This window comes from Neocloeon triangulifer, unplaced genomic scaffold, assembly GCF_031216515.1.
Source record: "Neocloeon triangulifer isolate White Clay Creek 2 clone unplaced genomic scaffold, ASM3121651v1 ptg000014l, whole genome shotgun sequence".
NCBI lineage: Eukaryota > Metazoa > Arthropoda > Insecta > Ephemeroptera > Baetidae > Neocloeon > Neocloeon triangulifer.
In genome coordinates, this window is record NW_026775556.1 from 3,698,976 (window position 1) to 3,722,150 (window position 23,175).

The window sequence follows — 23,175 nt, forward strand, 5'->3', positions numbered from 1 at the left end:
TAACCATTGAAAGCAAAATTTATTTTGAATACCTGTGGTACTTTTTCACCTCAAACGGCAGTTTTAGCCTGATTTTCAGGCTTATGGAAATGTATAAAAATGGTCAAAAGCAAACATTTTTTAAGAACCATATTTAAATCAAATTTGCAGGTTGTGAATTTTATTTAAAATGAATAAATTTAAAATATCTTCCAGAGTCTTGAAATGAGATTTTGTGTTCGCAGATGAGTTCCCTTGTGAACGGCAGCAGCATGCTGAGCGTGGAGGACGACAATGGGGCGGCGGTGATCGAAGACCTGGAGCGGCTGTCGCTGGTGTCGAGTCAGCAGGACGTGGAGCGCGCCATCCAGAAGTGCACCGCCTACCTGAGCAGCCAGGTGCCCAAACTGACGCAGCCGGCCGAGGCCATCCCCAGTCTGGCGCGCGTCAACGAACTGGTGCGCAAGGCGTGGGCCGTGCCGACGCACGGCCACGAACTCGGCTACTCAATCTGCAACTCGCTGCGCACCAGCGGCGCCCTCAACCAGCTCATCGAGAACTGCATCCAGTCCGAGGCCAACCTGCGCTTCTCCAGCGCCACGCTGCTCGAGCAGATCCTGACCACCGAGAACAGGGCGCACGTGGTCCAGCACGGCCTGCAGAAGGTCGTCAGCGTCGCCTGCAACAGCACCAAAACCTACAACACGGTCGAGCACTCCCGGGTCGGCACCGGCATCCTCGAGCACCTCTTCAAACACAGCGAGAGCACCTGCAGTGAGGTCAGTCTCAGTCAATTGTGAAATTCTGGCCTTTCCATCCCCTTTATCTTTACATTTATGCTTAATTGAACGGGGATGCAAATTTCAAAAGAGGGCTAGATGTGCCAAATCAAGTATTTTAAATTAAAAGTACCCCCCCCCCCTTCTTCAATTAACTGATAATATTGACTGGTGAAAAAGTCATTCACGAAAGGCTTTTTTTAGTCGCAGGCAAATTTTTTTAACAATAAATAATATTTTTAATGAGCCACTATTTTAAAATTAAAAAAAAATGGTTGATATTTATTTTATTTTTGTTGTTAAATTGATAGCAGCACTGATTTTTAAGAAAATAAATACAAGTTTGATATTGAACTTTTTTCTCTTAAAAAAATCTGATGAATTTTGCGAAATATTTTACACTCTTCAACAGAGGCAGGGAAAAATTCTTAAATTTTGGTACATTAATAAACACAATTGTAACTAAACAGTATTAAGTAAGCTTATGAGTTCTAGTGAGTGGCTTTCTAGGGCTGGCTGCCAATCCTCATTTTTTTTTTTTTTTTTTTTTTTTAATTTTTTGTAATTTTTCCCCAAAATAATCTTTGACCTGTTGTGAAAGAATAAACAAATGAAGTTGAAATATATAAATATAAAAATCACTCAAAAATGTTGAAAAATTGTCAAAAAAAAAAATGTAATGAAATCTCTAAATAATTTGAAAATTTAAAGAAATTCTTGAAATATTCACAAATCTGAATAAAGTCTATTTATTCATAAAGAAGTTTAAAATATATTTTTTGGCTCATAATCTCAATCAACATGATAGAATTCGCAAAGATCGAAGGTGTCACCTTAGAGGTGAAAATTAATTTTGGAGCGACTCTAAAACAATAATCAAAATGACTTTTTTGTCACCTTAATTATCTGATATAGTTGATATACCGTATATAAACTGGAGATACTGTAACTTGACTTTACAAGTCTAACACTCAACTTTTAAGACTTTTCCCCCAACCCTATATAAAAACTCACTCATAGATTTGGAACTGTCTGTTTTCAAAATAAACTATGGTACTTTTTTTATAATTTTTCGGAAATTTCTTTAATCTCCTAAATATCTGAACAGGTTGTTCGTCTTGGTGGTTTGGACGCGGTGCTGTTCGAGTGCAGGAAAAACGACGTGGAAACGCTGCGCCACTGTGCCGGTGCGCTGGCCAACCTCTCCCTTTATGGCGGCGCAGACAACCAAGAGGCCATGATCAAGCGAAAAGTGCCCATGTGGCTGTTCCCGCTGGCCTTCCACGACGACGACAACATCAAGTACTACGCGTGTCTGGCCATCGCCGTCCTGGTGGCTAACAAGGAAATCGAGGCGGCCGTCCTCAAGTCGGGCACCCTCGACCTGGTCGAGCCCTTCGTCTGCTCGCACAACCCGTCCGAGTTCGCCAAGTCCAACCTGGCGCACGCCCACGGCCAGAGCAAGAACTGGCTGCAGCGTCTGGTGCCCGTCCTCAGCTCCAAGAGGGAGGAGGCGCGCAATTTGGCCGCCTTCCACTTCTGCATGGAGGCCGGAATCAAAAAGCAGCAGAACAACTCAGAGATCTTCAAGGAAATTGGTGCCATCGAACCTCTCAAAAAGGTAGATTTTAATTATAGTTTTATTTCTTCGACTGTTAAAATTAAAGTGAATCGAGTTACTTTAAAATCAAAAACAATTTTGTAAAAGTGATTTTCTGGAAAAAAATTTAATAAAATTACTAAATTTGATAATTTTAGGTGGCCAGTTGTCCAAATGCAGTGGCCTCAAAGTATGCGGCGCAGGCATTGCGCCTCATGGGTGAAGAAGTTCCCCACAAACTGAGCCAGCAAGTGCCTCTCTGGTCGTCCGAGGACGTCAGGGAATGGGTCAAGCAGACTGGCTTCACGGAATACGCACAAAACTTTGTTGAATCGCGGGTTGACGGAGACTTGTTGCTGCAACTGACTGAAAATAATCTCTGTGATGATATCGGCATCACTAATGGAATCAGAAGAAGGAGGTATGTAAATTTCAACTATCTTGGACTTTTTTGATTAAAAATGACAAATAATTAAAAGTGATAAAATTCAACCCGAACTGTATTTAAAAAAAAAATTGTCTTTTTAAATTATAAAACTAATATTTTCTGTAATTTATTGAGTTTTCTAACCATTTAATTAACTTCCAGATTCACAAGGGAACTGCAAAATCTGAAGAAACTGGCCGATTACAGCAGCAAAGACGTTAGTAATCTGAACTCTTTCCTACAAAATATCGCCGTTGAATTCTCCATTTACACCTATTCCATGCTCAATGCTGGCGTTGATAGAGACTCCATAAGGTCAGCACATAAATTAAATAAATTTTTACAAGTCAGTATTATATTAATCAAATCTTACAGAAACTTGACTGAGGCTCAGCTTTCCAACGAGTGTGGAATTTCAAACAGCATCCACCGGCAGAGGATACTTGAGTCCATCGGTGGCATGGAGAGTGTGGTCAGCTCCTCTCATGAGGATTTGGCCAAACCTCTGGATGTCTTTGTCAGTTACCGCCGATCGAACGGATCTCAACTTGCCAGGTACTACTTGCAAATTTACTAATTGAAGGGCTTAAAACTGGATCTAATTTTAATTAAACGCAAATGCTAAAATTTCTCTGGTTTTGTAATTAACAGTTTGCTGAAAGTCCACTTGCAACTGCGGGGATTCTCAGTTTTCATTGACGTGGAACGGCTGGAGGCTGGAAAGTTTGACAACAACTTGCTACAAAGTATTCGCAACGCCAAGCACTTCCTCTTGGTTTTAACTCCTAACGCTCTGGATCGCTGCATCCAAGACACAGAATGCAAAGACTGGGTTCACAGGGTAAGCATGATTATTTGACACTTTTACTACTTGCTTTAATATAAGTGATTCGTTATCCCAACTGGAACAAATTTAAATTTATTTTTAATTATATTGATAAAAAAAATATGGAAATTGAAACAAAAGTAGTTGAACCCTATAAATAAATATATAAATGATCATTTAAATCAATAAAAGTTATTCAATTAAATTAAATTTAATTTTTGTAACTGTATCATCTATATAATTATTAATGGGAATATTTGTCGTTTTTGAATGAAAAATAATTTTAGTATCAAAAGGGCCTCCACACATAATGAATTTTAGTCAATTTTTAAATTAACTGATCAGATTTTTTCAAGTAATATTTAAGTTTATTCGATTGAATATTAATTTTGACAATTTTGGATCAAAGTTTTGATTGGTGTTAATTTTCCTGTTGCAGGAGATTGTTGCTGCGCTGCAGTCCCAATGCAACATTGTTCCAATAATCGACAACTTTGGGTGGCCCGAGCCGGAGGAGCTTCCGGAGGACATGCGCGCCGTTTGCCACTTCAACGGCGTCCGCTGGATCCACGACTACCAGGACGCCTGCGTGGACAAACTGGAGCGGTTCCTCAAGGGTGAGATGAACCTGCGGGGCGGCGGCGTCCCTGCCAGTCTGAAGGGCGAAAACACCCCCTCGACGCCCAACAGCACCATCGGCAGACACCCTCCCACCTTCCAACGCACCCTGAGCAGCGACTCAGGAAAGGGCAGTGAGAGCAGCAAGGACATCAACGGCAACTCCGGCAATTCGGGACACCGGCGGGACTGACTAGACGGCCACGCCTCGGCAGCTAACCTTTCAAAGTGAGTCGATTTTCCAATTTTTTCTCACATAAATAAAATTTAAATCAAGAATTTTTGCAAGAGACTCAAATTAAATTAATGAACTATTTAAATAACATTCAGAATCGAGATTCATTGAATTTTTATTCTTTTATAAAAATTTGACATTACATTAACCACATTAACAACAATAAAAAAGGAAAAGGACCAAATTTTTTTTATGACCATCTTTTTAATAACAAATTAAAGCAAAAATGAACCCAAAAATATTATTGCTTATTGTTTATCAATTAATTTTTTTATTCAGAAAATAATTTTCTAAATTTGTTTAAATTATGTTATTATAAATATAACATAATATTCTTTTTAACCATAAATCAACATCAAATTTTAATCTTCAAAAGTTTTTGGTATATATTCTAAAAATAATTTTAGGGAAAATTATAAATTTATTGAAATTAAATTAATTTTTCCTTTCATTTTGGCCAGGTTGCGAAACCAGAAAGGTCGTCCGCCCGCCAGTCCATTACTCCGTCCGAGGCGAGTGGCGCAGATCGCGGGGCAGAGCAGCTCGCGGCCGCCCAAGGCGCCCAGCCGGACACACAGCCTGGACATGTTGGACAAGGAGGGCGACGAGGCTGACGTGGTGAGGGCCTGCGAGAAATACCTGAGCGCCACAGAACTGAACCAAACGCCTCGTTGTGTGCCCCTGGCCCGGGGCCTCAGCTGCGACGAGGCGGCCAGCGGCCAAAAACAGGAGCAGGGTGGCCGCTCTGACTCGGTTGTTTCGCTTGACGAACCCAAACGCAAGCGCAACTTCATGGACAAGTGCGTCAACAAGGTGCGCTCCTTCATCAAAAAGTGAAGGAAAGAAAGAAAGAAAAGTGATTCGATTTTCCTACACAGGGACCTTACTTAGTTAGCTATGCCACCACTTTAGTAAGTTTTAGAAGAGTTTAATTTTAAGGATAGACTTATTAATGTTAACAAACAAATTTCAAATTCAAACTTTTGACACCGTAAGCAAAACGGGCTAAATTATCACAAAGTTCTACTTTTTAACGCAGCTTAAATTGCACTGAATGGCCTTATATTATCTCAAAAGTAAGTGTATTTGAAAACCGCAAAGGTTGTAAAGCTATATATTTTGTTATAATCAAAATTTAAATTGAGTATTTTTGTCTCAAACTCATGTGTATTCCAGGAATGGCGAGTTTTACTAATTTCTAGATCTTTACTAGCAGGAGGAATTTTTTTTGTCAGTAGGCGTGCGAAACCACAATTATTGCGAGACAATTGTGTTACTGATTTACAGAAGCTAGTCCAATTATTATTCAATTTCTTATAGACGGAGAAAATGAGTTCTTTTGTCCGAGATGATTGTGTAAGGAATATTTCCTGATAGGTTTTAAAATGACTTTCAAGTACCACAATTTTATGTGTAAGTTTATGTGTTAATTTGTAGAGCAATTTGTAAACTGTCCTCATTTAATGACGGCTTGGATTTGGAGAGCTTCATGATTTTATTGTGTAAATATTTTGTCATTTTTTAGAAGAAGAAAAAAATGTTATGTTATACTTATGGCTGATTAACCAACTAATCGCTACACCTCCGCATTTCTGAGAATTCGCTTTGATCGATGTAAAAAAATCTACTTGATATTATTTATTAACACACAGTTTAATTTGTAAGGGCAACATAGTGCCAGTGAAGGAATAAAAAGCGTTAAATTTCATTTAATTCTGAGTTTTCTTTTACAAATCATATAAATTTTTATCAAAAATTACAACAACATAAACTATATGAATCGATAATATATTATACAAATATAAGATTTTTTTGCAAAAATTCGATGTTTCTGGTGGAAAAAAACGGATCCTGTTGGAAGCATAAAAATTTTAATGCCTCATTTATACCCACTTTTATTACAGGCCGGCAAATGCGATATTCAAATTTTCGCACGCTTTCGATGAGCGGTAATCCTTTAGTGGCATTTATTAGCATTCCTTTTTACACATTTTTACGACTGGCTGCGAGAGTGTAATTAGGAAATATATGCTAAGGTCGTCCATATGCAGAGGCATTTCCACTGCTTTTTATAATTGTGTTGCATGCTGTGAGTTAAAACAACGAGGAGGGTTTGCGTGTCTGCAGCTACTGTGGGAATAATTCTGTGTACAATTTATTTCACTCGTCAGCAGCAGTCCGAGGCGCAAGGCGCATTCGGTGAAAAATAAAACACTAGTAGCCAATCGGCCCCAGGCGACGCGGCTCTTAATTTATTCTTATTAATCGTCGCTCAACGGAATATAATATTATAAAGACCTCGAGAAAATAGAGCCATGTTGGAACAACTAAACTATTTTTCACTATTTGTTTTATTTATTCCAGTAATCAATTTTGTTTTAAACTACATAAATACGACATAATTGAAAGTAATTGTTGTGATAATTGAATATAGAACAAATATAAATAGCAATTAACAATGACATACAGAACTTTATTTTTTTAAAGTTTCTCATTAAATAATATCATTTGTTATCTTTCATTGAAACTGTATTATCCGGACTATCCACAATTTCTTAAAATGAAATTAATTTTACTCTTCATTTTTTTAGTTTTTTAGATCGAAATGATAAAAGTAAAGAAGAAATTAATGTCGCCTTGATTTTGCTGTAAAATAAATTTAATTAATTTTAACAAATCATTCAAAAATATCCGACAAACCTGAAGCTTTCTCAATTGTTAGAAAATTTTAAGCAAATTATAATTTGGCTAATATTTCGGTATTTAATTTTCAAAATTCCGTCCAATTTGACCTGAATCACTCTTCAAACTTATTGAGAAAGAAATCTATCAGGTCAAAACATTTTCAATAAATAAATATACAGAGCTGCCAAAGAGCGCTTGACAGCTGCGGGTTTTATAAAGATTGCGGTCTGACGAGAAGTGTCCGTCCAGTCCATGCACACAACAGATGCATATTTGCATATTTTGTTGCAGGAGCGGGGCAGTAATTATTTCATACACAGCAGAGAGCGCACGTTATAATATTGGCCACTGTTGGCCGACCATGACCCTGCCTGTATAAAATTAATACCGGCTCAGCAGGATCCGAATCAGCTCCTCTCTCTGTCGTCCAACTTTCTTGGTGCGTCGTCGCCAGCGCTTTTAACATCATGATTTCATGCGAATATATTTTCTTCTTCTTTAATTTAGGCCAATTTTTTTTTAATTTATTAAGAGACGGAGAAGAGGAGAAGAAGAATTGCTTTGTTGTGCAGAGCGGCGATTCCTCTCATTTCCGGCGCTGGTCGAACTAATTGCAACTCTTTTTTTTGTGCGCACCACAGTGAAACAAAGCAGGGGTAATCATCACATCGGCAGACGTTTCCTGCGCCCAAGCAATAAACAATAATGCACACGCCGCCGAGCAGCACAAATTTAAATGCATGGTCCTCTGCTTTTAACTCAAGTTATTATGAATCCAACACAAAATGAACTGCTACATTTTTTTTTAAATAATTTAAACTTGTATAGCTTAAAAAAGAAGCGCATATTTTAAAGCTTATCTTTCTGGGATTATATATTTAAATTGTATATTTGAAATTCTACCAATATTCAAGGAATAGTATGTTTATTAAATTAATTTTTTGTGGTTTTCTTTCAACATATTTAATTATAGCTTCAAAAATTTTTTCATTAAAAATATCATTTTAATCTTGTTTACTAAAAGAAATATATGTTGTAAATTTTAAATTAATTGAAAGAAAATTTTAATTTAAATTATTCATTTTTCATTTTCTTTCGTTTTCTTTAATAATAAAGTACCTCTGAAAAATTAAGAATTAAACTGCTTGAAACTCGATAATTTGGGGTTTAGAAAATATTTATTCCTGTTGGAGATTGGGATTGGAGAGGTTGATTTTTATTTGTGACGGACGTGAATACTTTGAACCACTTTTAATATTGAACTATTCCAGTTTTTAAGTGGAGGTGCCGGCCGAGGCGCGACACAAGCGAGGTGGGTGAAGGAAGAGGACTTGGTCGTCCGGCCCAGTTGTTCTGCAAATCCAGTTGGCTTGTGGTCGCGTCTCGGGCTGGCGTGTGTGCAGCCAGTGTGACCGCAGCCTTTCCTCTTCTGCCAGCTGCTTCTCGCGCCCGCAGTCCTCCGCTTCACACACTCGCCTCTGCATGCGACACCTCTCAAGGTAAACATTTTATAAAATTTCAAGATAAATTCTAAAACTTTACAATGTTCTTTAATATAAAATTTAGACAAATTTCAACACTTTTAATTGTCTGAAATAATGGAAATCAATTAACTTTCTTATCTGTACACTGAGAAAAGTTTTTACCGAAACGTTTCCATTTCAATTAATAGGAACAAAAATCACCTTGATGATTTTAATGGCATGATTGTTCTGGGTGAACGAGGTTTTAGTTAAATTTTAGAAATTTTAAGAATTCTTGCTTGGGTTGATTTGGAGGATTTTTTTTCAGATGCAAATATAATTTCTTGAAATTTTTGACACCACCATACAATATCTCGACGGAAATTGTATCTAAAGCATGCTATAGGATTAAAAAAAACACTGTAAATTTGACTTAAAATATTTTTTCAATTATTAATTTCATTACTTCAAATTAAACTGATTGCCATAATGATTAGAGAAATATTAATTTAATTTTGGGTTGAAATAATTTTTGAAATAATAAACAATTAAATGAGCCCTTTACCTAACCACAGAAGCATCAAACTTTCCTTGTGCAAAACATCAAGGAAAACCAACAAACATAATTAACGTGTCTCTGCGTTTGCGTCGCTTGCGCATGTCTCAAGACGCGCGGCGACCTGAAAATTGTGAAAATCTCGGTGTCTGCGCGATGATGATGAAAAGTCATTATCCACCATAAAACAATTCCTGATCTCCGTCTCGCCTGCGAGTGTGCAGCGGCAATTTATTCCGCGTATGCAATTATAAAGTGCAGTTATGGGGCGGAAAACCGAGTGGCCGAGGCGCTTTTTATTTTATTCTCCTCCGCCTCTTGCTTTTGCCGAGGAGAGCGTAATTACTAGACCTTGCCGCGCACACGAAAGACCGAAAATTTCATTTCAAACAAACAATCCTCTCGGACACGGCGAGGCTGTTTTTTTCCACATAACGCGAGAGTTGTTCTCAATTTCATTGAAAGTGGCGTCCCTTTTGTAACAAGAAGTGAGAAGTGTGAAAGTATCGAGTATCAGTTTCGATTTGATCGCTTCATTCTCACTAACGGCAAAAACATTACGCATATTCCAGCCTTCAAATTCAGAAACAATATTAAGAGAGAGTATGTTTAGTTTTTACGTGCGTTTTTTTTGTACTTGAAATCAACAAACAAATCAAAAGCGATTTACTTCAGTCAGTTTGCTCAATAAAATGTAGAATTTTTTTTTTATAAATTTGTATGATTTAGGGAATAAAAATAAAATGATTAACCAGATTTTAGTATTTTTTTTTCAAATTGCAAAATTTATAATCTTACAAGTTTCATTCTTTGGTAAACTATAAAGGAAAATATTAACAAAATGTTTTTATTCTGAAGAAATATTATTTCAAATTTTATGAGGGCAATAATTCTTGGTATTTTTATTTTCCCACAGCATAAAAAATGCAATTTTACAAAAATTATCAGCATGCATTTTCCTTTTTATGGAATGATGTGTTCTAATGAAATTGTAAGCCTGACTTTTAATTTATATAAAATTCTGAATTAGATTTAAGTCAGGCAAACATTTCAAGCAAGAATATCAATTGTTAAATAGAATTTTGCAGATGAATTAGTATTATTTGAAGAGTTTGTGTTTTATTACATAAAGATTAAAGATGATCTCAATTTAATTCGATTTTAATCAATTTAAAATTTAATACTTTTAACTTCATAAATAAGAAGGTAAAAAATTAGCACCTTATTAGTGTACTTATTATTGAAGAATTGATTTCACTAAGCAAATACAGAACTTTCCAGTCCGTTTTACATGCGAGAAAAAATTTGAGTCTCGTTATACAGAAACCGACAGAAATGAAGCACTCGATTTGTCTGCTCATCTCAGATTTCATTCCCGTAAACAGTCAATAAGAAAAAATTATTTTCATTTTTTTATGTTTGTTTTTAATACCTCGGAACCTTAAGTTAATTTTATTGAGTAACAAATCTGAGCAACCTGCTCTCTGCAGCGGCGTGAATTAAAAGAGCTGCGCCGAGTGTTTTACAAGAAAATGCCTCTCTCGCTCATGCAACTCTCTTTCTTTGGAACGGCCAGGTTAAAAACAAGTAGACGCGTATTGCGTGGTCTCTCTTCTCGTGCTGATATATTCTCACAAATTGCCTTCTTGTGTAAAAGTACATGCGAAAAAGTGTTTTGTTGCCGCGCACAGGTGATTAATCATTTTCGTCTCTCCGATTTTCCAACGAGAGTAGCGGCACTCATTTAACCCATCTGACTGCACACATTTGTGTGTGGGAAGAACTGCTTTTTCATAAATTTCGTCCACGTCACACTTCGACTGTCTCGATTCCATTTCGCCTCCATTAAATTTGATTGCGGGCGTGCCGAGTGCATTTCTCGGGTCGTAGTTACAGAAAATAATAAATATACATATATATAAATAATGAAATGAGGTGCACAAAAAAACTTAGTTGTGCAAGATGAGAAAACCTTATTTTGTTTAAAATTAAAATTGACTCTTAATATTTAATGAGGAAACATAAATAGGTTAATTTTTTTTTTAACTTTCAAGAAACTAAATGGAAAAATGGTCCATTGAACTATTCGTATAACTATTGATAAAAGTATCAAATAAATAAATTTGAATAAGACCTGCTTTAAAAATTGGCTTTTATTTTATGCAATGTGCAATTTTATGAATAATATTTTTACCTCGTACTTAAAATAACTTGAGAAATAGCTCTTAATATTAAAATTTTTATTAAATAAATTACACAGTAAAAAGTTTTATTTTTAAATACGTCTGCAATTAAACCTTTTTTGCATCAAAAACTTTTAACCCTCCTTTGTTTTCTACCCAGCAATCTACAGTCAATAAATCTGTTTGTGAGTGGCAGCAGGTCTAATTAGGAGCAAATTTTGTTTCAGATAAACAAACCCCGCCGGGAAGATGTTGGCCCAGCTGTGCAACCCCCTGATGGTGCGGCGCTTCAAGCTGCACCCTTCCGCGCCAGGTTGGTTGCGAGAAATTAGCTCTTTTTTTTAATTTCCTGCCCACTCTCGCATGCGCGCGGCTCCTTTCAGCCTGATTTTTTTTGGCTCTCACGGCGCGCAGCTCTCGGTCGTAAAAAAGAAACAATGCAAACCGCTTTTTATGGCTGATTGACTAGCATGAGAGCATAATTTTGGGCGAGCCTAAATAATATTGCTCTCCGTGAAATAAACTGTGGGTTTTTCTTTCGTTCTCCTCAGCTGCGCGTTTTTTCTCGCAAGACGAGGGGAAATATGATGAAGAAAAAATGTGTAATTTAGAAAATTTTACGATTCTCCAAAATCCCTTTTATCGCACCCAGCATAAGCATAAAAATATAATTTATTACCGATTTCGGTGAGAAATGAAGAGAAGGCGTTCCTGTGATGTCACGAAGTAGCCTCTCAGCCACTAATAATGAGCCGGGGTAGCCGAGGTCACTCGTGACTGACTGCGTGCACTCTTCGCATCCAAACCCAATGCCCACCGCACCAGTCCAGCGGATCCCTGGTATAATTTGTTTTGCAGCGCGTGCACTTGCTTCGAACCAAACTATTGACATCTCAGTCTCTCTTTTTTTATTTCAAAATAAATACAAGATTTCGATTTACCTCAAAAGTGTAAAAGAAAAATCTTGAGCCAGAGCTTACAAAATATTTTTTGTGTTTAATATTTGTAGAAATCCGCTTGGATTTTTAGTAAGTTCTTGAAACTAAAATTTATAGTAGATGTGTAAAAAAAACGAAAACTCTTATGATATTTTTCAATGTCATTAAAGAAAATATTATTAAAATTTTGATGGAAGATCTATAGTAAATTTAGTGTCTGTCTTTGCGACAAATCAAGTTGAAGTTTTTTTTAGCCTTTTTGCTCAAAAATAAACAAAAATATTTAATCAGTTAATTATTTTTTCCAATGATTTAATGATTTAGATTTGGCAGATGCAGTCTTCTCTAATTTTTGTGGTCTTTCAAAACATACACGTACATAATTATTTTGTGCCTTTTTCTTCTGGAATTTGTAATATTGTGGGTGAGTTAGGTGAGTATAAATCTAGCAAGAGAAATGTATGGAAGTTTATATATAATTAAATCGTCCAGCTTTCCCGTTTGGATTTATTTGGTGTCGGGGAGGAATTTTGATCAATCAGTTGTAAACTTTGGATAATTACTGGCGAGCCGCATTAAATATAATCGCTTTTCAAAGAGTCGGCGGCCGAGTGTGAGAACTTCCAAGGGGGAAAGAAGATACAGATGGACGCATATATTGTTTTAGGAAGATGTTGTGTGGGAGGGCCAACGAAATAAACGCACGCGAGCTAGGCAGGGGAAGGGAAAAATTACCGACTTTGAGTTTAAAAGGTCACGGTCCGAGGTTATAAATGTTGGCATCAGCAGAGTCTACACACGGCTCCTCCGCCAATAATTAGAGGTTTATAAAGAGCCGATCCGTACCTTCGGGTCGGCCGGGTAGGCGGAGGAGGAGAAGGCAGGGTTCTTCCACACGTTGGTTCGCACGGTTCAAAAATGATGCTGGAATGTGGAAAAATAATGATCAGAAAGAGAGGAGCTCGCGCAACCCTTCCATTTAATTTCCTCGATTATTATAATGTTGGGTGGTACACGCTGCGAGCTGGTGGGGATGTCTTGTACACAATGTTGAATCAAAAAACAGACAATTCGCTCAGTTTGCTTCGGGTCCGTGTCCTGACCGCATCACCCTTTAACCGGTATACAAATAATTACAACAGCCGAATCATTTTTTTTTTAAAGTTTCATTTTCACTAAAATTTAAAGTTTTCCCAAATCAAATTTTTTAAATATTTGATTCTGCTTCAGAGGGTCGAAATAAAACCCAATGGCGGCATTCGTGGAGCAGTTTGGCTGTGGAAAACAATCATAATGCTGATGGTGGATTACTAGAGAGAAGAAGCCAACAGGATTCGGATTCAGAAAGTGATGAGGAAAACAGACGTCAAGTAAGTAATTGCAATGCCAGTTATTTTGGTTCTTACAATAAGTAGGCAATTTATTGAATTGATTTTTTGTTATAAATAATTTTGTTGAATTTATTACTGATTTCTCAATTTAAATTTTTACTTTCTATAGATTTTGAGAATTGAGAGTTAGATTTTTTAAACTTTTAAAATGCAATTTCAAATAATGTAGCTGGAGAATTTAAAAAAAAAAAATAATAATAATAATAATAATTATTGGTATCTGCACAGAATATTTTGTCAATTTATTGAAGTGGTTAGTTAAATAATGCCTTTTAGTCCTTTTATAACAAAATAAATTTAAGCGACGGTAACCCATAGTTTTGATTACTTTTATCAATCTTTTTTATTCATTTTTTACTGTATTTATGGAGTAAATATTTTCAAATTATTCTCAAAGCATAAAAAATAAAAATAAAGAAAGTATAAATTAAACAAATTTTGTGAATTTGAAGTAGCTCTCCTTGAAACATGTATGTACAATGACTGATTGAATCTTAAAGAAATATAAGTTCATTATGACCGATTATAAAACAAATGTCGCGTGTCGACGAAATTGGAAGAGAATGCAAGCACGCATGGATTTGCGCAGGGCTTGTTATTTCTCTCATAATATGGAACTAATTAAATTGTAAAAAGAGTAATCAATTGTGTCCCCAAGGCAATGCTTTGCGGCTAACATGGCGCAAGAGCGAAAAAAATAATTAAGTTGGAACAAGGCACTGCTTGATGTAGGCCAATCAGTGCCTTTAACAAACACAAATAAAAACAGCACTGCACGCTGTGCTTATTGCCGTAAAATGCTGCAGCTAATTAGCGGTGGCAGTAATATGTGATAGAGAAGAGCGCGTGTCCAGTCATTTATCTGTACTTGTAATTCTGCTGGACGTTGACATCATCTTTAAATCACTATTTATTGCAAGCAAATAAATGAATGAGTTATTTAATTTTTTTTTTTTCAAATATTGCTCTTTAATCACAACCACTAGATTGCCAAAACTTGTAACCGAAATCAAATCTTTTTAATTATATTTCTTAAAAATATTTAAAAAAGTAAATTCCGCATTTTATATTTTGAGCTATTTTCTCCATAAATCAGCACAATAAATTTATAAATTAAGATTAAATTGATCTTAAAACGCAATCAAAATTACAACTAATTTATTTAAAAGATTTGGGTAATTATTTATTTATTAATTATTAAAAATTACGCAAATTAATAAAAATTTACATTCATCTCCACGACAAAGTCTAAACGTAGCGCTTGTCTGTGATCAAAACATTGTTTTAAAGAAAATTAATAAAAAATGTATGATTTCCAATTTACATCCTTTATCAAATTGAAATTTAGTTTAATTGATTTAAAAAATATATATTATAATACTAAAAAAAAAAATTCAAATTAAATAATCTTTTTAATGAATATTACAAAACTTTCGTCCATAGAGTTTACTAATTTATTTTTCATATTTAAAAATTACTCACAAAATTAGTAAATTAAGGTTAATTTTCAGGGTCCAGACCTTCTGCAGGAGTGCTGGAATGTGAGGCGCGAAGACGAGTGCCTGAGCGAGCCTGGCACCAGCGAGCCCTTGTACGACTCAATCGCCAGCCTAGCAATGGGGCAACGAGCCTCTTCCACCTCCTCCCTGCACGCCCCCGCGCACCGCCCCCGGGGACCAGCGCTGCCTCCGAGCAACAAAGTGTCCCTGACGTGGGCCCTTCTGCGCAAACCAAACCACGACCTTTTCGAGAAATCGGCGCCCAAGAAGCAAGTCGTCGAACCGCTGCTTTTGCAGACAGGCCGACACCAAGAACAGCAAAAGCAAACCCAAAAAACCTCAAGAAACTACCAAACTTCGAGTCAGTCGACGAGCAGCAGGTCACAGTCGTCGCGAAATAGCCGCTCCTCCTCGAGCTCCATGAGGAATTTTGGATATGACATTCACGACGTCGATGAGTTTTTATCAAAAGTAAGTTAGTCAGGGCAAATAAATTTTTTTAAATTATAAAATTTAAAAGTAATTTTTGCTTATAAATTTTTAAGAGAAAATTGTTAAAAATAATTTTTTTAGTTAATGAATTATGAGCAAGTTTAAGAAAAACAAATTACATAACAACGAACGATTTTTACCTTCACTTATGAGTATTTAAATATAAATATTGGCTAAATGTTTCAGTACTTTAATAAATTTCGCACTGACACTGACATTTAAAAGGATTTGTTTAAGATATATTTTTTTTAATTTGAATTATGTCGTGGTTTCTAACTAATGTTTGAAATTTCAATCAGAAATATGTTCAATTCTTAATTTATAATTTGACTCTTGTTTTATTTGCACTTGAAAGATTTTCTAAAACGTCAAAACATTCATACAATTTAAGCAATTAAAAAGGCAAAAATAGAGAAAATTAACAAAGCCAACCCTATTTTTCAAATTTCAAATAGATAATTGATTTTACTTAAAATTTACCCGCGGGAAAGTCAATTTTTGGAAATTTATTCTGATTTAAGTCTTATTTATTTATTTAAAAAATTTCAAAGGTCACACGTCACACGTCGCCTTATTTACTTGTGTATATTTAAATTTTTTAAACTAGCAAACGTTTCTCGGTGTCGATTCTAAAAAATATAAATTTATTTGATCTGTTTTAAATGATTAAATACAACTGTAATTATTGTTTTAGGCGTCTCTGCAGAGTCCAGCAAACATACCCGTAGTCTTGGCCACGCCGTGCGTGTTGTACCAATCGGGAACGCGCCGCAGCAAGTCAGGTCGCGGCACGTGGCGCCAGAGCGAAATCTCGTTGCCCCTGGGCATGGTGGTGAACGCAGTTTTCCGCAACCACACGTGGCTCTTCGTGCACACACCCCACGGCGAGGCGGGCTACGTTCGCTACCGTTCCTGCCTGCCCTTGGGAATTCTGCCCAGCCCCGTCAACTCGGTTCCCGGCACGCCCGCCCCCGGGGCTTGGGACACGCACACGGATGCCTTCCTTCCGCCACCCCTTCCTCAAGTAGGGATGTCCGGCAAGGTGCGTCGAGGGGCCGCTAGTGTCTGCGAAAGACTTCCCAAAAACAAGACTGACATGGAAAAGTTGCGGGACACTGTATCTGAGTGCGGAGCCGGACGGTCTAGGCACCGCCACCGCCGGGCCCAGAAACCAGAGGCCGCCGTAGACAGACTCTTTTTGGCGGCCCAACGGTCTGAATCTGAAAGTGCGAAACATCGAAGGCCCCGCAGCAGTGTTGAGACCCTGTTGAAGGACGCCGAGTTGAGTTCTAGACGTTTCCGAGCCGGGTCTGCAAATCTGGACTCGGTCAGCGTTAAGGACTCCGTGTCTCAAGTGGGCGTTCGGTGTCCCAAACCAAAGTATTCAAGCAAGAAGATGGACAAACTGGAGGACTACCAGTTCCGAATCGAGCAGAACCTGAACCAGCTGAAGCCGAACCACCGGACGATCGCCCTGCAGACTGATTTTGAATATGATGACAGTTTGGTCAAGGAAACGGTATCTGAAGTGGGACGGTTCAAGAGAAAGGAGGTTTCCAAGTCGAGGGCGGTTTCTGAGTGTGGGGCCAAGTGCAGACAGTCGAGCCGCGCCCCGTCCAGTGCGGCGCTCAGTGAAGTGCAAATGAAAACGGAGACTTTGCTTTTGATTCGATCCAACTACAACAGCCGAGGAAGGAACACCCTGTCAGTGTCCAAGGGGGACGTGGTGGTGCTCGTGAGCTCGCGCTTGAAGGACTGGTTTTGGGTTAGGCGGACTGATGGCTGTGAAGGGTTCATTCCGGCTGTGGTCGCCGGACACGGATTTTTGTAATTTTTATGTTAAAATAAATTTGATTTTCATGACTTTCCTCTATTTTGAATCAGATTTTTACATTTCACTTCTTGTAATTGAAAGTCAGGATTTGGTCTCTGTAGTTGAAGTTCGTGCAAAAGTCGATTTTGTGGCTCGAGCCGGCCATGCACATCACTTTGTGCGGAGTCTCTTGGTAAGCCAGCGAATAAAGACATGTTGCCGAAAGAGGAACTTCGGCCAAAACGCCGCCAGTCAGACTCAGGTGGGTCATGTGGTTGGAAGCGCCGCCGGCAAAAATTCTATCGCCGTACAAATCGGCAACATAAATACCTTGGTCCTCCATGTTTGTGTATGTTTCAGCCAAGGTCATTGACCTCAGATGCCAAAGAGACAAATGAGGACCTCCTCCGCAAACCTGTTAATAAAAATGGTGTTTAAAAATGTAATTAAACCAAGCATTTTTCATACGAGCCAGTCTTCGTTAAAGGAGGCAGCTCCCAGCCACTTGCCGAGAGATGGTCTGGCCAAAGATTCGTGTTTGTGAGGAGCAATGGTGTGCACCTCCTTTTTTCTCCTAGGGTCCCATATTCTGGCAGTTCCATCTTCGCTGGCCGACAAAATTTTTCCGCCACTACAAAAGAATGAATTAAGCAATTTGATTTAAGAATAAGAAGGCAAAAGTTAAATTACAAGTTGGAAACACTGTGGATGTAGTCTTCGTGGCCATCGAAGGTCTGCACCAGTTTGCCTTCTCCGAGATCGAAGCCGTAAACGTTGTTGTCGCCACAGCCAGCGTAAATTATCTCTCGGTTTTCTCTCAGACTGAGGCTGTTCACATCTGGTTTGTCTACATTATCCCTAAAATGAAATAAATTTAAATGTCGAAAATGATTCAAATTTTTCTCCAAAATATACTTTGAGGGTGGAATATTAAGTGACCAAGAGAGCTCAGGTTTTCTCTGTTTCAAAACCGAGTCCCACTCATAGCCCAGAATCTCTCCAACCGTCCCGATGACGAGGAAATCTTCGGTGGTGGCCAAACTGCTGATCTGACTGTCCGGACAGGGAGTGAAGCCAAAGACAGGCGTGCGGAGATTGCGTTCGTTAGGAACTTCTGCTGGTGCGATGACCTTCGGAATACTTCAATTTTTTTTTACAAATTAATAAAAGTGCTGCATAATAATTATGAAAGAGAAAAAGGCATAGTTATACTCACTTAAAAACAGCGATTTCTCCGTAGGTGTTTGCAGCAATCAGGTAATTTCCGCATGGCGAGAAGGTTTGGGATAAAACCGTCGTGTATATAGATTTGTCAGTCATCTCAACAAGAATTAAGACCAGTTTTCTAAGCCTAAATGTACGCTTTCCTCTTATTTATCGCGAATTTTCTTTAGAATTTGTGCACTTATGCAGTGCACCGAGACTGACTTGATAAATCTGAGAAAAACAATAACAAATCAGCAAACGAAACACTACACACAAAACTGACACAAAACACAAAAACCGGCAGTGCTTTGATTGGTTGATCGGTTGATGATTTCAACCAATGGCAAAGAAGATTTTTTGTGATTTTTTGTAGATTTCGGTCAATTTGAGTCCATCTAGCGTCGGATGTTAGAAGCTGGAAATTGGGTTGGAGTAGCGGTAAACTTGGAATTTTGGCCGGTGTATACTTGAATTCGCATATATGTATATAATTTGCGATAATTTGGTCAGGGAGAAGGATGACGATGAGAGATTTGCGTCGTTGCTAAAAGCTGCTTTTCACATTCTGCTCTCTTCACTGGCGCACTGACTGCCTATAATCACATAATTCGTTTGTATTTTTGGTAAGTATATTTATGGTGATTTGAATTTAAAATCGGCCTTTCCTCGATGGGTTTTTGTGAGTTGTTTATTGTTTCAGAAGGATATTGTTTTTTCTGAAACAATAAACAACTCACAAAAACCCATCGAGGAAAAGCCGATTTTAAATTCAAATCACCATGAATCAACCCTCTATTGTGAAATTCTACCACAAAAGTATATTTCGTTTGATTTTTGTTTGACGGCGCGTCACAATAAATAAGAGCGAGGAACAAAGCGGCCAAGTTATTTATTTTAGTTTGAATTTTGGTCCCTTTACTTGCAAAAAACATAGTTTGTACATTATATTCAGTCATTAATATCATGGAATTGTCGCTAGCCTGCGGAGGTTTTCGAAAATGGAATCTGCAGCGGCCGAAATTGCAACACCAGTTGTGAAAGGTGGTGACAAGCGCAAGAAAAATCTGAAGGACCGGAAGGACGAGGACGAGCAAAGAATCCATCGAAAGCTGGAGGCTCTCGAAAAGGGAGAAGGAACGGACTGTGTCTTCCTTGTGGGAAGCGATGAAAATACAGCGCAGGTGACCAAAATCACTTGTAGAAAATAAATATATATATGATTTGACTTTTATGTTTTGATAAAACGAGAGTATAATTTTCATGAAACAGATTATCTAATTCTAGACTTTCCATGCCTTGAAAATTGATTTGTTTGCTGGTAGCGAGTACTTCAGAAGGCTTCTTGAGAGCCCTCTGACTCCTACTGAAGGACCTATTAGGTTGAAACTCACTGAGCCTCACTTTTTTAAAATGGTCATGGAGTAAGTGAACTTTTAATTAAGACAAAACTTTTAACCACCTAAATGCAAACAATATCCAAATAGGCATGTGCACGTATATCGCCTTCAAACCAAGGTGGTCAACTTGGATGATGCTGTTGGTTTAGCCCTGGTTGCTGACGAATTCATGATTGAGGAGTTGGGTGTGCAAAGCGCTGTCTTTGTTTTCAAGTTTCTCAGTCCACGCACTGTGTGGGAATTGTTTGAGAAATTCGCAATAAATAAATACATTGTATCTGCCTGCAAAAAGGTATATTTGTATGCACTACTATATATTTTGAACATTTTTATATTTATGTTTGTGTTTTTTTTCTAGTTTTTGTGCCTGAGGACACGTGAATGCTTTTATGCCGACCAATTCCTTGAAATTCAACTGGAAACTTTGGTATCGTTCCTAGCCATTGAAGAACAAATGAGTATCAAGTCGGAGGACGAGTTGGTAAATGCCTGTGTTAAACTAGCTCTTTCAAAGAATGGAGAAATCGAAACCAGGTTTTTTTTTTGCTAAAAGAAATTTTAAATAATTTTTATATCCCTAACCTACAGATCCATTATTCGAGCTGTCATTCCGCACTTACGACTGCAGACCTTGGATGAAGATGATCTGGTGCCTCTTTCACAGTGGCTGACACTTGAAGAAAAGATTTTCCTTACCTTAAAAAAGCACAAACTGCCTCTACTCTTTGAAACAAAGCCCTCGAAGCCTCCCACAATTTGCTCCATCAAGGTACCTCGGACGTCAATGAAGACCCTAACCTTAATCCCTGAGAGCGTCTTGCTTAGCAACAGTGCCAAAGATTGTCTTAGGAGTGGCAAGTTTAGACAAATCAAGGCGGGTGAAAAATTCATTCTGTCCTTCGAAGCCAAGCAGACGGTAATCATCCATGGCTTTGATGTCATCACACCTCTGTTCCACTTTTCAAAAGAAAGGCAAGAAAATTAATTAGGATTATTATATTATTATTTATTTTAAGAAACAATATTTGCATTATGTGCATACATATCGCTTGCGTCGCGCGCTTTTGACCGACGTGCCATTAAGGTTAACATAATATGGGAGTGATGGTCAAGCGCGCGCGGCAAGCTATTTATTTAACTAAACGCAGAAAAGATAAATATTGATTTAATATATTATATATAATATCTTTAAAACCTGAAATTTTATATTTTAGATGGGAAGCAGATACATCTTGTATTGGAAATGAGAAAACACCATACAATGACATTTCATGGAGAGCTAAAATCGCAGTATCTAACAAGGAGATGGACTTTGAAGAAACGTTTGAAAATCTTGGACGCGAATACGCATACGAAGGCAAATTTTTCACTAACTCGTGGATGCATTTTGACTACCCTGTTATCGTAGTGAAAGGATCAACGTTCTCTTTGTCAATTTTGCCAACGGAGAGGGAGGGTATCTGCCTTAGGGAAGTCCTGGGCAATTTTGTATTCAATGAAATTCTAGAATGGAATGACTCAACCATCGTAGAACCTTTTCAAAATTTTCACATTTGCCAGCTGAGGAAAGTTTACCAACCTGATCATGCACGTATTAATAATAGTAGCATGCATGAGGTTGAACTTAGTGACATTGAAAATATGCAGGAAGAACCAAGTGCAAATCCAATTTGCATTGTCAAGGACATATTTTACCATGTGGTGTAGTCCAACTCAATCTCGGCAGTAAATTGAAATAGTATGTCAATATTGTCAATATATGCCTACAAAAATTAACCTTTATTGTTATAATTGTTACTTTAAGACCTGCGCTACGTCTTTAGATGATTAAAAACTATGCAACTAACTATAAAGAAATACCTCAGCTGGCTCTGTTTCTTTTGTTTTTGTTTGTCTTAGAATATTTTTGCTTTTGTTTAAATTTGATCACAACGGATGTCTAGAAGCATTATTTTCTTTTAATAAGAAGTTTGTGACAAAAATTCTGAATACACAATTCTTGGCAATCATAACATTTATTTGTTATAAATATACTAATAATAGTTGATAAGTTTTTTGCAGCCTCTTACTCTCTTATTATATTCTAACTAAAATTACAGGATTATTATATGTTGTGAGCATTATCATTTATAGACACAGAATATAATATAAATATGATATATAGTTGAATTAGTGAAAGATATTTTGTTTACACAGATGCATAACGCACAAAGAAAGTGGTGAGCGGCGGGTGAGAAATAAGGGAGGCTGAATGAAAGACAAGTACCGGGTATTGTGCCCTGAGTATTTGAAACTGTTAAACGATATGAGAATAAAAATGTTAAATAAAATGTTGATACTATTTATTTTACCCTTCAATCTATAATATTCTACTTCAAAATAATAATAATAATTAATAACACGAGAAAATGCATTTTCAAACCCACTTCATTTATTTCATTATTTCAATCTACCTACCCCTTGAATATCCAAAGCGGTTTGATTTTTATGTTCGTTGCGAGCAATGCTTTTTATGTTCCATCCGCGTCTTGCTTCGGACACATTAAAATGCAACTATAGGTATAAATGGGAACATTTTCAAAATCAAGGCTTATTTGTAGAACCAAGGAATTATTTTCAAAATATTTTGCTTGAAATTGTTTTTTCATCGTGTGAAGCGTGCGGGTTGGTTTTTATGTTCCAGCTTATGCATCTTTGTGAACTTTAGCAGAGCGCCTGCAAATGACGATGTATGCAACCTGCGTTACGCGATTGCACAGCAAATTGCATAACCTTGCCTTTATTCTTTCACTTTTATTATCATTTATCCTTGATATGTTCATTACAATTGTTGCAAAAATACCAATAAAATGGTACTTATAATTTTAAAATACAAAAATAATTAAATCAATTAATACTCTAAATTCACCAAATTCAATAATAAAAGCCTCTTTTATTATTTACTCAACAAATTTTATTTTCAATATTTTTATACGCATTATTCATTAATTTGTGGGTTAGGGGCAAAATTTTTGTTGAAACAAAAAAGAATCATTTATAAAAAATTAATTTAATTTTTACATGGAAAATATTTTTTGGAGCAACCACG

At 37.1% G+C, this 23,175-nt stretch overlaps 4 protein-coding genes across 12 annotated transcripts in view; 3 read left to right on the forward strand and 1 right to left on the reverse strand.

Annotated features, from left to right (window-relative positions):
• Positions 1-6,177, forward strand: part of LOC132200007 (NAD(+) hydrolase sarm1) — a 48,692-nt gene extending 42,515 nt beyond the window's left edge. For all 7 annotated transcript variants that reach the window (XM_059625163.1, XM_059625160.1, XM_059625157.1 and 4 more), the window contains exons 6-13: positions 225-758; positions 1,867-2,379; positions 2,517-2,779; positions 2,948-3,100; positions 3,161-3,340; positions 3,437-3,626; positions 4,051-4,457; positions 4,926-6,177. In XM_059625163.1, the coding sequence (XP_059481146.1) occupies positions 225-758; positions 1,867-2,379; positions 2,517-2,779; positions 2,948-3,100; positions 3,161-3,340; positions 3,437-3,626; positions 4,051-4,422 (2,205 nt within the window). In that variant the 3' untranslated portion in view covers positions 4,423-4,457; positions 4,926-6,177. The remainder of the gene's footprint in view (positions 1-224; positions 759-1,866; positions 2,380-2,516; positions 2,780-2,947; positions 3,101-3,160; positions 3,341-3,436; positions 3,627-4,050; positions 4,458-4,925) is intronic.
• Positions 6,178-8,331: 2,154 nt separating this feature from the next.
• On the forward strand, positions 8,332-17,534 carry LOC132201081 (uncharacterized). Of its 3 annotated transcripts, none has more exons than XM_059626978.1 (5): positions 8,332-8,648; positions 11,579-11,664; positions 13,520-13,659; positions 15,180-15,650; positions 16,366-17,534. In XM_059626978.1, exons 2-5 carry the CDS (start codon positions 11,601-11,603, stop codon positions 17,500-17,502), a joined length of 1,812 nt encoding a protein of 603 aa, XP_059482961.1. In that variant the 5' UTR covers positions 8,332-8,648; positions 11,579-11,600; the 3' UTR covers positions 17,503-17,534. The 3 variants fall into 3 exon arrangements, with proteins under 3 accessions (XP_059482961.1, XP_059482962.1, XP_059482963.1); XM_059626979.1 differs by having other exon boundaries at positions 8,342-8,648; positions 15,192-15,650; XM_059626980.1 differs by lacking the exons at positions 8,332-8,648; positions 11,579-11,664 and adding an exon at positions 12,742-13,410 and having other exon boundaries at positions 15,192-15,650.
• LOC132201082 (THO complex subunit 6 homolog) lies at positions 16,243-18,974 on the reverse strand. Its single transcript, XM_059626981.1, has 5 exons — positions 18,701-18,974; positions 18,400-18,624; positions 18,175-18,342; positions 17,953-18,115; positions 16,243-17,899 (listed from the first exon to the last, which is right to left on the reverse strand). Exons 1-5 carry the CDS (start codon positions 18,802-18,804, stop codon positions 17,567-17,569), a joined length of 993 nt encoding a protein of 330 aa, XP_059482964.1. The 5' UTR covers positions 18,805-18,974; the 3' UTR covers positions 16,243-17,566.
• Positions 18,975-19,140: 166 nt separating this feature from the next.
• On the forward strand, positions 19,141-22,351 carry LOC132200530 (uncharacterized). Its single transcript, XM_059626049.1, has 7 exons — positions 19,141-19,313; positions 19,670-19,871; positions 19,975-20,111; positions 20,175-20,379; positions 20,446-20,621; positions 20,676-21,059; positions 21,302-22,351. Exons 2-7 carry the CDS (start codon positions 19,689-19,691, stop codon positions 21,792-21,794), a joined length of 1,578 nt encoding a protein of 525 aa, XP_059482032.1. The 5' UTR covers positions 19,141-19,313; positions 19,670-19,688; the 3' UTR covers positions 21,795-22,351.
• Positions 22,352-23,175: the final 824 nt, after the last annotated feature.